This window comes from Buteo buteo, chromosome 9, assembly GCF_964188355.1.
Source record: "Buteo buteo chromosome 9, bButBut1.hap1.1, whole genome shotgun sequence".
NCBI lineage: Eukaryota > Metazoa > Chordata > Aves > Accipitriformes > Accipitridae > Buteo > Buteo buteo.
In genome coordinates, this window is record NC_134179.1 from 1,421,159 (window position 1) to 1,438,977 (window position 17,819).

Below are 17,819 nucleotides of genomic sequence, written 5' to 3' on the forward strand. Positions count from 1 at the left end.
TCCTGCTCCTGGTCCCAGCAGCTGAGGCCCCTCCAAACCTGCTTCTGCAATGGGTGGGTTGTAAGCACTGGTAAGACCTACGAGTCGTGTCGCCTTCGCTGCTCTCTCCCTCTCTCGCGTTCTCTCTCTCTGTCCTTGTTCCTTCTTGCCCATTTATTTCTGTTCTCCATATGCTCTGCTGTTCTGTCTCTGGGGTTTTCACTGTCAGGTAATGAGGAGCTGTGGGTCCAGTCAGTCTTGGAGATGCCGAAGAGACGAGACATCCTGGCTATCGTGCTGATAGTTCTGCCCTGGACACTACTAATCACCGTCTGGCACCAGAGCACCATTGCTCCACTGCTTGCAGTGCACAAGGGTGAGAGAAATCAAACCAGCCCATGCCAAGCCTGTGCATCCCTCCCTCGTCCTCATCTCCTCTCTCATTTCATTTCTCCATGGCAGCCATGCTCATCTCAGCTCCCAGTCCATGCTCATGCAGAAGCCTCCCCACTTCTGCTGTAGGAACAGCCCAGTGCTCACAGGGGTTCTTCAGAGACATCAAACTCCAAGCCATGGGATGTGCTTATTGTACTTGGAGAGCTCTTTATGGCTGTCCTGGTTTCAGCTGGGATAGAGTTAATTGTCTTCCTAGTAGCTGGTACGGTGCTATGTCGCCACAAGACAGTGGCCCGAACCCAGAATCAGTCAGAGTACTGAAGGAGGATGCGTTTCTTTGTTCTGTGATGATCCACAAGAGAGGAGTCCCTTCCTGCTGGTCTTTGCAGCATTCTGCACACAAGTTAGTCCAGCAGGAGAGCTGCAAAAAAGAGAGCAAACAAAGCTGCCACTTGAGACAGCTGCTCTGGGAGACATGAGGCAAGGAGCATTTTTTAAGTGTCCTCAGGAAAGCAGCAAACTGCTGCTCTTGCACTTGAAGGAGAAGGCAAGAGTCAGCACGTCACCTGCTTGTTTGGTGGAGTTACAGTGCTATGGGAGAGTCAGCTTCCACGCTACCTGTTACACAAAGCATTAAATAGAGCCCTGGCCCAAATCAGATGAGTGCAAGGAAGTTCTGAGGAATCCTCTCTGGCCAGAAGGGTCCTAGTTTTTATCCTGCTCTTGGCATAGCAGCAATATCCAAGGGCTATGAGAGCTCTTGGGGGCTGGAAGAAGCCGTGCTGCCTACTAAGGTCTTCATGCTTGGTTCTGCCCTTCTGCTGAGCACCAGAGCAGGCAGGTCAGCTTGGGGAGGCTTGTCTGTGGGGAAGAAGGCCAGCTCATTTTCCCTCTCTGGTCCCTTTCTCTGGGAGAGTCTCTCCCCTTTTCATTTTATTGTTTGCGCCCATGCTCCACAGTTGCTTATCCTTTTGCTGAACAGTCTGATTGTGCAGTTTGAATTGTCAGAAGTCCAGACCCTGTCCTGAGCAGCTTTACTTTTCCCCCTGGAGGACTGACAGCCGCCCATGAGGCTTTGGGCAGTTCTTAAGAGAAAAATGTCTGTGGTCCCCTCTGGAAGGTGGACAGTGTTTCAGAGGATGAGGGATCTACTGGGCTTTAAAACAGGACTTGAAAGACTACTGAGAATACACTGTCTGTATACCAGTTTGATTCAATGCCCTAAAAACTGGGAGCTGTTTTTTGTGAGTGGCCACAGAGGCTGAAGTTACGGCACAGAGACTGCGCTGCTCTGACTCAGTCCTGAACTTACCGAAGCCCTTGGTAAGACACTTCCTCTGCCTCTGCTTCTCTGAGCCCCCAGTGGAAAATGAGTGGTGATAGAGACCAACCTGAAAGCTTTTGGGAGAAATCATTTTGTTCTTTTAATGCGTTTCCGAGATCCTTTGGTAGCAGGTGCTGAAAAAGGGATGTGCATCTCTACGCTAGCGAGTGCAGAACGGCAGTGTTTACATATGCCAGGATTTACAGCTGAGGGTTTGACCTGCAGGGGTTTGCAAACTGTCTCAAGCACCACCATCCTGGCTAATTACATTTGTGTCTGTGTCCAATGCATTTTGCAGGTTTATTTTTTAATTGATTCCAGTGTCCTCTGCTTTCAGAGAGCTCTGCTATGTGATGCTGATGTGCTTTGCCTTACATAGAGCCTGACACCAACACGTGCAGTACACCTTGTCCCTGTCCCCCCCCCCCCCACCAGATATACACCCTCCCTCCGTCAATGCCACGGAGTACGAGACCTTCATTTGGTTCAGGGCTGGTATCAAAGTCTATGGTGCTGGAGGAGTAGCATGCTATGAAAAAAACCATAGGTAGTACCCTGCTGGGTCAGATCTAATGTCTGTCTGTTCCTGTTCTTTCTCATCTGAAGTTCCTGGTAGTAGCTGGTTTTGCAAAATCTGTGGCTCAAAGTAGCATGTGCCTGCTAGAGAGCAGCTGGCTTATATCCTGAATGGAGGTGCCCCTTCATCTCTCCCAGTTCCCAACTGTAGACTGTGGTATTCCTGCTGGTCTACAGCGGTACAGCAGTGTGAAAGTCACACCCTGGAAAAGTCACAGGTGCATGAACTTTTTTTTTTTTTCCCCTTGAGCTGATCATGAACAAGTGTCTCTTTGCAAGGATTTTATATGTGTGGATCAGTGTATCCTATATATATATGCTGTTCATTGTTCACATCAGCACTACTGAATGGGCTGTTATGTTCAGAGACTGGTAGGGTCTTTTTGAGGAGAGGTTAGTCAGAGGCAGGTGAAAGACTCTGCAGGAAAAAGCCCACAATTACAGGCTTTAATTTCTACTCTCCATTTCTGGATTGGAAGTGTGTCTTTCCCTGCATCTCTGTGCCCCATCCCAAGCCTGTCAGGAGAGCAGTGGGGTACCGCAGTATCGTGGCCAGATGATGCTGTTGGGGGATCTTCACTGACTTGGTATTTTCCACCAGTTAGTTCCCTGCCTCCCAGTCCAGGTGCTCCAGCGCCTGAGTGCAGAGCCGTGAATCCTGTCCCGCTGAGTGTGGTGCCCAGAGCACTGGAGCTCTTCAGGAATGACAGACTGTCAATCCATGTTGCTGTTTTCTTTATCTAGATCTAATTGCTGTACAAGCCCGTCTCTTCTGGGTGCTTTTTGAAGTCGCTTATTCTGAGCACTCAACCGCAGCATTGTCCAGGGCTCTCAGGCCTTGTTTGGAGCCGGTTTTCTAACAGCGGGAAATCCTTTTCTCGTGTGTGTTTGTCCCTGATTCCTTTATTTATTTGTGTACTTATTTATTAAACCCTCCATCCGAGCTTGCTTCCTTTCCTCTGAAACCATGAGGGTGACCTGCTACTAGCAAGCAGCCTGCTGGCTCAGTCAGGGGGTACTGGAGGACTGAGTCCATGCGGCTTTTTCTTCTCTCTCATACCCTTGCTCAGATGATGGTGGTGATTCCCGGCGTGATCTCGCTGCAGGCTTGGACTCCAAGGAATACTGCTTGTCGGACCGGGACATTGTGGAGGTGGTGAGGACAGAATATGTTTATACCCGCCCACCCCCGTGGTCAGACACCCTTCCCACCATCCACGTCATTACACCCACCTACAGCCGGCCCGTGCAGAAGGCAGAGCTGACGCGCCTGGCCAATACCCTCCTGCACGTCCCAAACCTGCACTGGATCCTGGTGGAGGACTCACAGCGGCGCACGCCTCTCATCACCCGGCTGCTGCGGGACACGGGGCTCAACTACACTCACCTCAACGTGGAGACGCCCCGCAACTACAAGCTGCGGGGAGACATGAGGGATCCCCGCATCCCCCGGGGGACCATGCAGAGGAACCTTGCCCTGAGATGGCTGAGAGAGACCTTTAACAAAAATAACAGCCAGCCTGGGATTGTTTACTTTGCCGATGACGATAACACCTACAGCCTGGAGCTCTTCGAGGAGGTAAGACGCTGCTGGGGGGGCTCCCAACTGACTGAACACAGCCGATAGGCACACGGGGTGTAAAAGATGCTGCGTGCTGAGCTGAGGAGATGCTGCGTACATCCTCTCCTGAGCTCTGGACCAGGTCTTGGCTGTAGAACGGTCCCACTGCGGCTGTCCTGAAGTTTTCTCGGGGGCTTGGTTACTGCGCCACAAAGTGTGTGTTTCCTAGAGTCAAAGGCATCCTGTGCGAAGTAACAGGAACCTCAGTTTATCCTGTGGTGTGTGACCAGGAGGCACATAGTGTTTACTGTAAAGGAGGCTAATGAGGAGCTGCCTCCCCCTGTGGGGAGCCTTGTTAGAGTTGGAACATCGCTTGCTGTCCACCGTGCCTGTGCAGAAGCACGTGCCTAGCTAAAGAAACCTTAGTCATCCTCCTTCCATGGCTCACCCTGGAGGAGATTTCCAGCTGATTCCTGACCTGATGTTATCCACCTTTCTTCTCTGCCACTCCTATATATTGCACTTGCCTGTCTGTTAATTCATGTTTGTTCTTGTTGGAGGAGTCCCTGGGGTTTCTCTTCCTTGCTTGCTGTTTGCATTTGTTTGCTCTCATCCCAGAGTGTCCACGGGTTAAATACTATAGCTGTCAAGAGCCTGGCACCTGCTCTGCACAGATCCCCAGCCGAGGTAGCAGTGCCCTTTCAGAGTTACGCCTGAACGGTGTCAGCACAGTCCTAGCGCTCGCAGGACATCTTGTTCAGAGATGCTCTGTGCGGTTGCCTCTGGCTTGCTGCACATGCCAGGAGCGTGCGTTTGTCAGTGCTTGCTTCTGCTCCCAGAAAAGCGGTGCCCTTTGCGCGCTGCCTCGGAGAGGGCTGTCTCTCTGCCAGGAGACATGGGCAGCGCTCGCCTCTGGAGCTCTCCCGCATGCAGCATCAGGGGATGGATGCTCTCCCAGGCTGTTGGAAGTAGGCAATGGGGCTGAGATCTCGGCCTTGAAAGTTTGGGGCTCCAGGAGCTGTGATGGCAGGCTGAATTTCAGCATGTCCTGACAGTCTTATCAGGCTTGAGCCGGGGAAAATTCCCATGTGCTTTCCCACCACTGCTGTTTGTTCCACTCCTACTGGGGCTCTAAATGAACTCCTGTGCCTTTTCCTGTCTGCAGGCATGCAGTGGTCTTACAGTGCCAGGTACGCTGTACCTCACCTGGCTTCCAGCTCAGAAATTACTTGTTCCTTTGCTCTCCTGAGGCCGAGCTCTTGCAGCAAGGGACAAGAAAGGAGGATTGCCTCCTTCCCCACCAGTTGCCAGTTTTCATACCAGGGATCTCCTATTTATTCACTCCATATATGCCCCCTTCCCCTTCCCTGATGGCTTTCGCTTGAGCTTGGATAGCCACAGGAGTGTACACACTTTTAAAGCTGAAAGCAAATTCAGACTGAATGTCTTTCTTCCACAGTCCCCTTTGAGGCTTGCTCTGGCAGCATCTTGAGACAGACACCACACGTTAATAAAGTAGAAAGGGTTCCTTCGCTCACCCCTGTGCTTTGCTCGTAGAGGCTTCTCCTCTCTGATATGTAGCTGCAGTTAAGGTCACATGGAGCCAATGAAATGTGCTGTGAAATGCAGAAGACACGCACTATTGTTCCCTGTGGACAGGGGCTGCCGTTAGCATGTGTATAATGCAGAAGGGCAAGTGCCAGAGCTCTTCTGGTCTCGTTTGCAGTAATTAGCAGTGATGAGATTAGCTCTGGGAGATCCCTGATCTAAGAGACTAGGCTGAGAGCAGAACACGAGGCTGAGCCTGCCAGCATAGCAGGACAGGGCACTGGGGGGTGAGTGGGCAGACTAGCATTCAAAGCATCTGCATTGGCAAGAGCAGGCATCTGAAGCGTCCCGTGATGGCTCCTATCTATTTCTGTTGACTCGGCAGGGAGTAGAGGCATCCAGCATTGCTCCACTGGGTAACAGGAGCAGCTACAGAGCATCGTCCTCCATGCTGGGAGTTTCTGGAGAGGCTGCGCATCTCAGCTGTCCCTGAGGTTGTGGGCTACAGCTGCAGTGCCTCATTCTAAAGATGCTTTTAGCCTTACTGAGGCTCATAGGCTGAGATTGCAGCTCAAACTCCTTAGCTTTCAGAGAAAGCACCTTTCTTCCTCGATATGCCATTCCTGCATTTCCAGGCAGCCTTGGACAAGGTGCTTTCCTCCTCCATGTCCTGATTTCCCCAGCTGTCCATGTGGAGGACTGATGCCCAGCAGCTCTAAAGACCTCTGGACAAAAAAACACTCTTAAATCTCAGTTATGTTTATTATTGGCAGCTTTGTTTTCAGCACTGAACTCATGCTTGGTTCCGTGGCTATCCGTTACTATTGCTATTATTAGCTGCCACCTTCCAAAGCACTTTGCTTCTCCAGCTCCAGAATGTGCATCCTTGTACAGGTGAGTAATGAGCTCTGCGGCTTGGTCCAAGCCACGGAGGGTGCCTGCGAATCTCATCCAGGCTCTTAGCTCTAGGGTTTGTGCTGAAGCTCAGGGGCATTTGTTTCTTGCAGGACAGTGAACAAGGCGAAGTCGTTCTGCTGGCGTGCCGGTTTGCGTGTTGGAAGTCGCGTGCAGCCGATCCTTCTGTGCGCACCCACCCTACTCTTCTCTTTCCTTACCTCCAGATGCGCAGCACCAGAAAGGTGTCAGTGTGGCCAGTAGCCTTCGTCGGTGGCTTGCGCTATGAGTCACCCAAAGTGAACGCTGCAGGGAAGGTCTATGGCTGGAAAACTGTGTTCGACCCCCATCGCCCCTTTGCTATAGACATGGCGGGGTTTGCTGTGAACCTCAGACTGATCCTCCAGCGATCTCAGGCTTACTTCAAACTGCGGGGAGTGAAGGGAGGCTACCAAGAGAGCAGCCTGCTCCGGGAACTAGTGACCTTGAATGACCTTGAGCCGAAAGCTGCCAATTGCACTAAGGTATGGTCTCTTCCTTGTACATGGGTTGTAAGGATCCAGAGGGAGGAGAAAGTCCGTTCAGTCACTTGTCCTGTGCGTTTGAAGAGAGCACATCCCCATTGCAAGGGAGCTGGGAATGGGCAATTATGTATTAAAATGCGTGGAGGGCAGTTATCTTTTTTGGTTGCAGGCTGCTAGCAGTTGCCATAGGCCTTGAAATATGGAGTCTTCTCTCCCCTGTAACTGTTCCTCTTTCTTATATTACCTCTAGAAAATATCCTTATTATTTTCAAGGTGGGCTTACCTGTGGCCTTGCTCATCCCCTGGATCAGGGAATTCCATAGGTGACATGTATGCCGGTTGCTTTACATGAATTCCTGAAGGGGGCTTTTGAGTACTGGTACTCCTGTGATAAGCCAGCATCCTATGAGATTTGGCCCCCTGGAACCCATCTGAGCTGTAACCCAGGAGTACAAGCCACGGTGTTTCCCGGCTGCCGGGAAAGACTGTTCACACAATCACTGCCTTCCTGCGAAGCTGCCTTCTCCCTCTTGACATCTATGCAACATCGCTGCAGTTGTCCACAACAACCTGGATCTTTCTGTGCCAGAGATCATGTAGAAATGTTTTAATGCCTGGCATGTTGCTCTGAGCTCGAGAAGGCTTCCATAAAGCTTCACTCTGCGGGGGGGGGGGGGGGGGGGGGGGGTTACTGCTATCAAATGACTGTTAATTATTTGACTGTACACATTGCCTAGGAGCCACCAGGTCATGGAGCAGGACCCCTATGTGATAAATAACGTAGAAATTCAGAACGCGATGATGGTTCTTGCCCTAAAGACTTCCCAGTCTAAGATGAGAGACAACAGATGGATATCTGTCTGGAATGACAGGGGAGCATGCGAGACACAATGAGACAATGCTGGTTAGTGTGACAGGCATCAATCACAGCACATCAGCAATGGAGGTGCTGTCAAGTGCTTTTGAAGGCTTTGTGAGTGGGTCCACTGAGCACCTCAGGCATGGAGGGGGTCCCTCTGAGATCACAGACCCCTGTGTAGCACTTTCATGCCTTTGTCTGTAATAGGCACCACCCAGTCTGATTTAGGGAGTTTTTGTTGTTTAATTGTCCCAGGGGGATTTTTCTTTTTTTACAAATGAGCTGTTACTGCCGACAGACCCAGAGTTGGACCCAAGCCTCCATCAATTTTTGGGATAGGAAAAAATTTTGAGTAATAACCTTTGTCTTTGCTTTCCATCTGCACTGCTCCACCACCCACAGCCACGCTAAAACAAGGATCTCGATGTTCAGCAGTGTTCCGGCAAGGAGTCCGGGGATAAGGAAGAGGAGCTGAGGGGGAGAAGGAATTTTGTTTATTAAGTGATACCTGCTGTGCCTCGTTTTTTAAATCTGCATGTGTGTTGTTATGGCTGTCCAGCACTGGGATAAATAACACAGATGGTCTCCCAAGGGTGGGAAAAGAGATTGGATTAAAATTAGACCTCTTATCTTGGGCACTGCGTGCCCTACTAGCTAACAAAAAAGCACTGGCTGGAAATAAATGTGTTTCCAACAGGCCAAGGGAGATGCACAGGTTGCTTTTAGGCTGGTGTACAGAAGATTAGGGGTGTTTACTTCATGGCCAGCTATGCAATCTTTGGTATATTGTCCCTGCTGTAAATAACTGTTTGAAAGAAGCTGTGTTAAGAGGCTGGGGATAGGAAATAATGGTTGTGGAGGAACACATGGAAGAAGGAGAGGAAGGAAAAGGTTGTTTCCAGGCAGGAGGAAAAAAAATGGTGCTGTCAGACAGGCTGCCGTGTCGATGCTGTCACACAAGAGCTGCGGGTCAGAGATGGGGAGGAAGCAGGAATTGCTGGCCAGGATTTGAAGCAGACTGCATTTCTTTCTTTGGCTAGGCTGTGGGGATCTTACAAGCGTCCTTGTTGTGAACTGAATGCTGTCTGCTCCTGGCAAACTCTGAGCGGAGCTTTGCAGGTTGAGCTTTGCCTTTCTGCTTTTAGCTGATGCCAGCAGCCTCCATTTCCCAATTGCTGTTTTGCTCACCCGTTTGACGAGGAGGAAAGTCCAGACAAGCAGCAGGGAAGGACAGAAGTAGGCTGCGGTCTGGGGTCCTCTTGCCCCAAGCTCAAAGCACAGACTTCTTTCTCATTGTGCTAGTGTGCTCCCAGCAGTTGTCATGGTTTGCTTCTGTTAAGCATAACCATACTCCTGCTTTGCAGTGAGATTTACATTAAAAATTATGTGCTCAGATAGAGTCATTAAGGAGGGATCAGAGAAGTATGTAAGATAAGCATAGACATCTGTTCTACAAAAATGCTGCCTTCCCTGTGTGCAGTGCTGGTATTTGTAATATTTAACAGAATTCAGCCCACAAATGCACACTCCTGCAAAAAGCTTAAGCTTTGGCCAAAGACGTATATTCTGCTTATTTTCTCTGATTTGGGAACTGCCCAAAATGAAGGAGAAAATTAAGGAAGTCAGTATTAATTGCCAAGGAGAAAGGAGAGAATTATCCCTCCTTATCGGGAGGGAAGGGTTGGTTTATACTGGAGTCGTAAGGAAACAAGGCTTTGCAAGCATGCTATGTATTTCTGTGTTCTGCTGCTTCTGCATTTCCACATGCACACCCCCAAAGCAAACCATACTCTCTTCAATCCGTTGACACAGGATAGTGGTCTGAGATTCTGTATTCCCATAAGGTTGATGTAACTGGGACATATTCTGCTCCCCATTTTCTATTAACACCTGAGGTAACAAGCTGCACCGTGCTCAACCAGGGAGCCCTTAAAGGAGGGAGACTTGGAGCGGCCCTAGCTATTGAAAAAGCCTCAGTGTGGGCTGGCACAAGAGGACAGACCCCAAAATGCAAGGCCATTCTCCAGGGAGATAGGCATAGGTATGTTTCTTTGGGTGAGGCAGGCTTTTGTGCACTCGGGTGGTCTTGGTAGCAATTCACTGGGATTGAAGTGGTGGCTAAAAGCAGTCATTCCTCCCCTCTCCTTATCTTGTGGTTGAGTAAAATCTGAGATTAAATCTGCGGGTTAGCAGCTCAGTGTTTAGGTGGATGTTGTGAAAGGGAATCGGCTGGCAGCTTTGCGCTGGGCTGGGAATGGCTGTCTCTGAGCCTTAGAGGTGCTTGTGGGCACTATTAAATGCCACAGTCGGTATAACAGGTTGCTATCAGACACAGGCTAGAGAACGGGGAGCAAAGAGAGCTCTCCCAGCAGTACCTGAACCCCACACCAACACTGTGGCTACGGTGGGTCTTGGAACTGGCTCTGGGAGGGGAATAAGTCCTTGTGCTTATGGAGGAGACCAGCCAGGAAATTGCACAGCAAAAGGAGAGCAGAACTGGCTACTTTGCGATGTCACAGGTGTAAAACAGCTAAAACTGGCTCAGAATGGGCAGGAGAGAGGGAAAATGTCAGCCTAAGGCAAGAAGGCTTGAAAAGGAGTACTTTGCTTCCTCCTGATTTTATCCTGTGGTGCTACATAGAGCAGGCGGGGGAATCGGCTTCACGAGCTCTTTATTTTCTTGGCCTTGCAGGGGCTGAGCAGCAGGGTACGGATGGAGAAGATCTGTCCTCTTTTGGGTTAGGTTGTTCCTGAGATTGGGCTCCTCTTTTCATGTGGGTTTGTGACCAGTGGTTTGCGGTGAGCTTTCAGTATCCTGACTGCTACGTGACGGCACTTTGTGGGTTAAGCTTCACACGCACGCCAGTGAAGACACCAGTGCTCGAGCTGTTGATTTTTACAACAGACATGCAGAACTCGGAGGGTTCTTTTGGCCTTGTCTTGTCCTGATTAGTCACCTGAACTGCTGTGCCAATGCCATCCCCTGTACCACAGCTGAAGGCTGTAGTTTACATCAGAGTAGTTGGGGGTTTGCAGCACGGTCTGCCTGCACTGCTCCACGGTGGACCCTCCGATCTGTGCTGCAGCTGCAATAGCTCAAATTAGACCGCTGTAACCTTTTCTTCTCTTGGGGTCTTCTATGTTCCGCCTGTAATACCCATCATCACAAAGCACAAATCTTTGAGTTGATATAATTGCACAGTTGAAGATTACTGTTTAAGCTCTGGCTCATTTAATAGCAGTGGCCACAATTCTCTCGACATATGAGAAAAGCAAGAGTTACAGGGAGAACCAATGGATGTGCTTTTGGGAGAAGAGCCCACAATGCTTAAGAGAGCCTGCAGAAATTTGGTTTTGCACAAGCTGGGAGGAAGCAAATCTGTTGTTTCAGCTTGGTGCCTCTTTTTCTTCACGTTGTGTAGTCTCCATTTCACATAACGATACTGAAACCCTCCATGGAGGGCCTGTGTGCTTAAAATCCTGTGACCCCTCCAACTGTAGGTCAACTTGCCTGTTTGCTTTTTAATTTCCTGTTAGAAGACAATGAAGAAATCTGCTATGGAGGTGAATCCTTGTAATGTCTTAGATCTGTTTTGTGTTCTGTGATTCTGAATGGCAAGGCTATAACTGACTGGAAGTGTTTTGCAATAGTAGACATTCTTAAAGGGGACTCCCTCAGGTGACCTATATGAAACCACTGTTCAGGGAAAGTGAGATACTGTTTACTCCCTTGCAAGTTGTATTTTTTGCAAAAGCCAAGGCTTCCCTGAGGCATAAAACAAACACACCGCTTGTGGAAAAAATCAAGCAATTGGCTGAGAGGAAAAGCAGGTGTTTCTGTACTAAATGGTGATGTCCCTCCCACATTAAAGAACACAGCATGAAAAATGGTAGAAGCTGCTGTATCAAGCTGCAAACTCTAAAAATTGGTCCATTTTAGTTAATATAACTGTCTTTTTGGTACTTGGCTGTAACAATGCAAAAGTGGGATCCAGTTTAAAGAAAAGCTAATCATGCATAGTTGTGGTCTTCTGTTTATGGAGTATGTAGTTAGAGTTGCTCAAGTGTGAGTCCCATTCCTGGCAGAGTGCAGCCCTTGGCCATCAGCAGGGTTGAGTTTTTACGTGTCAGAAGTGGAAAGAACTCTTACCTGTTCCTGCTGGAAAGGAGAAATGGCTACAAGATTTTTCTAGCACCTGGACTACATTAAGGTTTATACATTCTGTTTGTTGGATGAGGAGCCCATAACTGATGCTTGCATAGCACTGAGCGCCACTTGTACAGACCTATTTGGTTTTGCCTTTTCATAGGAAAGTAATGCAGTAATTGCAGCAGTGTTGCTGCAGTGGGTGAGCAGGACTATAATAAGGGCTAACTTTGATGAGTGGGCTCTGAAGTGGTTGTGGGGGAGCGATGAAATGGTTTTTTGGACCTGCTCCAGACAGCAGTTGGTCTCTACTGCCTTGGTATTAGCAGGTGAGATTTAAGCCCCGCACCAGAGGTGACTGCTCACATCAGAGACAAATTTGGTCAAACAGCTTCTTGGCAAGGTGGGGGTGCTCCTGTTTAACCAGAAGGGTTTGAAAAGTGCTTTGTTCATCCTTTGGAAACAGAACGTGCCCTCATTTTTCAGAAAAGCAGGGACTGCGTATGAAATGGTTTGCAGGTATTTGGATTAAATGTGCAGAGTATTGTCATAGCAACAAGAGGGAAACCCCCACAAGGTAGGAAATATCAATGCGAACAGGTGAAGGGAAGCAGGAAACTAGCTCTGGAGGGATAAAGCTGCTCCCAGCAATTCAGGTTCTAGGAGCAAAGCAATGAGTATAATTGAGTCTAGCGAGGGGAGAGTATTTTAAACAGCTTCCAGAACTGTCTGTGCCAGCAGTATATAGCACAGCTAGTAGAAACTATTTACCTATAATAGTCCCCCCCCCCCAAATGTTATACCACCTCTTCAATTTATATTTTTTCCTGTTCTCCTCCACAGATGTTGATCTGTATTAAACTTTGCTGCTAAGACCGAGGAAAGCTTTTAGTAGAAGCTTCAGTTCTGTTTTAAGCAAGTTGGAGAGGGGTTTGAAAGTGATACAACCTATTGGACCTGGTACAGAATAGTGGATGGCAGCATGGGGCCAGCATTTCAAAGGAGGTGTGGATGGGGCTTTTGAGGTGATATGGTAGACTAATGCTTGCTGGGTTATGAAAGGGCTGCGTGCAGCCCAGGGCATGGGGGAGGAAGGGAGTGTTCTGTACCTACCTCCTGCATCTTGCAGCTCTGAGACGGCAGAGGTTGCAACAGAGAAATGGAGGAGCAGTAAGTACTTCACAGATCAGCGTCACTCTCGTGTCTTTTTAGGGTCTTGAAAGAATTTAGAAGTGAAAAATAAGTGATAGATTAGGGAGCAGACTGATGTCTTCCCTCCAAAAATGGATTTTCAGAGGTGCACTGAAAAATTAATTTTAATATTTCACACAACCAAAGGCAACGGTGACGATTGGAGCAGCTGGTGGTAGTCAGTTTAACCGCCTCTTCCCTCTAATGCATGAGTCACTATGTGACCTGAAGTGGCAAGATTTTGCATTTCCACTCTGAGCCTAGCAAGTAACTCCCACGCTGGCCAAGGGTGTAGTAACATGATAACCCAGAACCAGAGTAAGGAACTTGGTCTGTGAGGAAACACGTATGTGATTCTCTGGTTGTGAAGGAACTGCCTTACATCATTGAAAAGGTTGATGAGCCTTTCGAGGAAGATGGCTGATAACTACATGGAAGGAGCAGGTTAATGTCCCAAGACAGTACACTGTAAAATGGGTAATTTCTGTGCACTGTGCATTTTGGATAGCAGTAGGCCTGCCTAAATTAAGTTTTATGCAAACCTCCTTTCAGCTGTGAATGCGCCATTAGGCTCCAGGGTAGATGGTTAAATTGCACTATTGATTTAATGTGCAAGAATATTTGTTAATGCAGTGAAGAAGTGCAGCTAATGACTTCTGTTGGCTTCTTCAGATTTTAGTCTGGCATACAAGGACAGAAAAGCCTGTGCTGGTGAATGAGGGGAAGAAAGGATTCACAGATCCCAATGTGGAAATCTGACTGTGGCAAGGCTGAATGGAGACCAACACCAGGTAAGAGCTCACGTTTTTGAAGAGCAATGAGAAGCAACAGTAAAAAAGGAAAATACTAGACAATGACAGGGAAAAGCTAAGAGCTCTTTTAAATGTGCTTTTTAATTTCTATTTTTCACATCTATGACCTTCCCTTACTGCAAAGCTTCTTGAGACCATTAGTTAATCTCTCTTTTTGTATCTTTAAGACAAGGTGCTAAAGGGGAAATACCTGGTGAGAGGTTTGGGGGGAAGAAGAGAAATCCAGGGAGTGAGAGTTTAGGCAGAAGTTACATTGTTAAAAAAACAAACCCTTGTCTAAACAAGAAGATTGCCCTCTTAACTGGACTAATATAGCTAAAGCATAAGGGTGAGGGATGCGGATTCATCCACCTGAGGAAAGCTAAAGCAGTATCAGTGAAAGCATTTTTAAGTCAGGCAGAAGCTTTCACTCAGGGAAGAGTTTAATCTGTATCCACATCGAAGCCACGCAAAGTCAGTGACAAGCAAGGGAGCGTGTGGATTAAACCCCACAAGAGGTGTTTGTTTACCTAAGGTGAGCACGTAGCGTCTTCTTCGGTGGAAAGGAGGAAAGAACATGCACTTTGATGGCTGACATCCTGCTCATTTGTTCATGCCCTGGCTTCTCACCTTGAATTACCTGGGCACCCTGGTGCATTTAGTCTTCTGTATTTCCATAGTACATTCTGCAGTTGGTTTGCTAGATTAAAGGATGGGCTATTCGCTTGTATCTGCATCCAGACTATGTTGCTGCACCTTGTTATTATGGGGAAAAAAATAAACGCTCTACTCCCTTTAAATGGAGTGTAGAACCAGGCCTGGAAGGGAGAGAAGGTTGCTGCTTGTTCTCTTTTCCTCTCGAATACAGAGAAGTAAGCAGCAAAGGAAAGGGGTAGATTTGCTCAGCAGTGGTATATTTTTAACAGTAACGAGCTCTCTTATAGCACACTCCCTCAGGCTAACTGGATGGAGCCCTGCCTGCTGCAGTGGCCTGCCTTTGCGGCCCATTGGCAGGACAGCAGAAGAAAGTCTGCACTGCCTATTATCTGCACTATATATAGCGGCTTTGCAGAGAGGCCATAGCTCTTCGGCGCTGTCACAACTGCTTTTCACCAACACCCAGTTGCCTAGCAGCAGTACTCACAGATCTGCAATCTGAGATGGGTTTTGGGATAGTTCCAAGGGGTGGCAGCTAACTGCAGTGAGGCAGAAGGGTAATATACATGCTGGTTGTGTCTCTGTTGCAGAAGATTTCTTCATGCACAGCCTGCAAGGTTCCTCTCCACAGCATACAACCAGCCAGGACCTCTGCTGACTTCCAAGAGTTTTAGCATACTGAAAACAAGCAACACTGCATACATAAACTACCCGGATTCCCCTGCCCTTCCTCCTGGACTCGGAGCAGAACCAGACGCTCTGGAGGTGGAGAAAAAGCACAGAAAATACAGGACTGACGTCAGCTTCAGTAGAAGACCAGCTGCCTCGCGAGATGCTCAGTTTGGGAGAAGTGCATGCAGGGCACGATGCACTGAAGATGTGGCCCAGCTGGAATGGTAGTCTAGACTGAGGGGGCTGTTTTACAGGACCTGAAAGCAAGGGTGAGAATGCCCACAGGAGCGTGTTGGCCCCTGGTGACTTGTTTTTCCTGAGACGCGTGTACCTTGTGGCTATGTGTGCAACAGCCCAAGCAGCTCTCTGTTCGTGGAGGGGACAGCTGCCTTCCGAGATGGCACCTTTGCCCTTAATTTTAGACCTACTTTAATCAGTGTTTATTACGCTGCACAAGACAGGAAGGTTTCGGGGAAGGGTGAAAAGCAAGGCAGGTTAGAACAAACCCATTAAGTATCTCTGTTCTCTTTGTATTCCCTCTCCTTTCCCTTCATTAGTTTCATGGTTTGGAGGGCACTCTGACATATACCTCTATGTTCACAGAATAGTTTGGGTTGGAAGGGACCTTTAAAGGTCATCTAGTCCACATCCCCCCACCCCCCCGTAATGAGCAGGGACATCTTCAACTACATCAGGTTGCTCAGAGCCCCGTCCAACCTGACCTTGAATGTTTCCAGGGATGGGGCATCTACCACCTCTCTGGGCAACCTGTGCCAGTGTTCCACCACCCTCATCATCAAAAATTCCTTCCTTGTATCTAGTCTAAATCTACCCTCTTTTAGTTTAAAACCATTACCCCTTGTCCTATTGCAACAGGCCCTGCTAAAAAGTTCTTATAAGCCCCATCTTTCTTCTAAGCCCCCTTTAAGTACTGAAAGGCTGCAATAAGGTCTCCCTGGAGCCCTCTCAACCTTTCTTCATAGGAGAGGTGTTCCATCCCTCTGATCACTTTTGTGGCCCTCCTCTGGACCCGCTCCAACAGGCCCCTGTCTTTCCTGTGCTGAGGACCCCAGTGCTGGACGCAGTACTGCAGCTGGGGTCTCACTAGAGCAGTGCAGAGGGGCAGAATCCCCTCCCTTGACCCGCTTGGCCACGCTGCTTTTGATGCAGCCCAGGATACAGCTGACTACCTGGGCTGTGAGCGCACATTGCCGGCTCACACCCAGCTTTTCATCCACCAGTACCCCAAAGTCCTTCTCAGCAGGGCTGCTCTCAATCCCTTCATCCCCCAGCCTGTATTGATACCAGGGGTTGCCCTGACCCAGGTGTAGGACCTTGTACTTGGCCTTGTTGAACCTCATGAGGTTCACACAGACCCGCTTCTCGAGCTTGTCCATGTCCCTCTGGATGGTGTCGTGTCCCTCAGGCGTGTCAGCTGAGCTTGGTGTCATCTGCAAACTTGCTGAGGGTGCACTGGATCCCCCTGTCTATGTCACTGATGAAGATGTTAAACGGTACTGGTCCCAATATGGACCCCTGAGGGACACCATCTGGACATTGAGCCGTTGACCACTACCAGCTGACCACTGTTCCTGGATGGAGTTATGTTTACAGCATGTGGTTCTATTCATCCGTGCTAAAATAATTGGAAGTAGGTTTTAATGAGACTGTTGTGGCCATACACTGTAATACTTCATCCAGGCTCAGATCTTGGTTCTGTTTAGCTCTAATTTGGTTCACATGAGCATTAGCTGTGGGATTCTCTGAAGGGTGCTCCTACATATAGCTGAATTTCCACTCTTAAAAAATAAAATTAACTGCTTAAAACTAGGGATTGAATGTTAAAAGCTGATGGTAGTGCATTTACCATTCTGCTGGAATGTATCCTTCAGCCCTAGCCCCTTTTTCAGGGCCATGCCATACTACTGCAGAGCTACTGGTGTGAAAAGCCATGCTGGAGCAGTTCGAGAGTTAACTTCTGATGGATAGAGCAGCACCCTCGTAAAGGGGATCCTGTGCTTAGTGCTCTGTTTCTTCAGCACCCAGCTTGAGGTAGGTTGAAAAACATGTAGAACATTAGTCACCTCTTACCTGTTCTGTAACATCAAAGGAACTGAGATAGCATTGATGAAAGGGTGTTCTCCGATGAAATTGTATTTTGCTTCTCAGTGAGACACAGGACTAAGCAATGCAGAAGAGGAACCTGGGTGCTACTATCTTGGTTGACTCCGTATTTGAGATGATTGACAAACTTGCTGAGGAAGAAATTGAGGTACAACAAACATACCCCTTCTCCCCACCTCCAGCCCCTTTAAAAATCCCCAAACTTACATCCCCCTTCATAGTTGTTGTCAAACCTTTGATAAACCCCCACTGTTCCAATTCTTTCAAAAAGGTCTGAAGCACAATTTTACCTTTGAATTAAGGGAAAACGTAAGCCTGGAAATGGACTTGGTTATTTTTAGCCCTAACATATAGAACTATTAAAATGCTATAGATTGGATTGTTAGCTTCACAGTGCGGAAGTCTCCCCTTGAACTAATGACATTGTGTACTTCCTAATATTTAAAAAAAATATATATTTTTTTTTGTAAGTTATTTTCTCCCACTGTATATCAAAACCATTGGGGAAAAGTTGCATTCTTTAGTTCCCAGTCACAGAAGCCTTGCTACATAGCCTTTACAAAAAGTTCCTTTAGA

The 17,819-nt window shown here is 48.3% G+C and overlaps 1 protein-coding gene across 1 annotated transcript; it reads left to right on the forward strand.

Annotated features, from left to right (window-relative positions):
- The first annotated feature begins 243 nt into the window (after positions 1-243).
- Positions 244-15,169, forward strand: B3GAT1 (beta-1,3-glucuronyltransferase 1). The gene is made up of 5 exons (XM_075036707.1): positions 244-355; positions 3,346-3,854; positions 6,506-6,802; positions 13,672-13,790; positions 15,038-15,169. Exons 1-4 carry the CDS (start codon positions 244-246, stop codon positions 13,756-13,758), a joined length of 1,005 nt encoding a protein of 334 aa, XP_074892808.1. The 3' UTR covers positions 13,759-13,790; positions 15,038-15,169.
- The last annotated feature ends 2,650 nt before the right edge of the window (positions 15,170-17,819 follow it).

Excerpts from the sequence above, each read along its gene's own strand:
- B3GAT1 (XM_075036707.1), top strand. The coding sequence starts at position 244 with ATGCCGAAGAGACGAGACATCCTGGCTATCGTGCTGATAGTTCTGCCC. Across the intron at positions 356-3,345 it reads ACTGCTTGCAGTGCACAAGG|ATGATGGTGGTGATTCCCGG; the intron begins GTGAGAGAAATC and ends ACCCTTGCTCAG. Across the intron at positions 6,803-13,671 it reads AAGCTGCCAATTGCACTAAG|ATTTTAGTCTGGCATACAAG; the intron begins GTATGGTCTCTT and ends TGGCTTCTTCAG.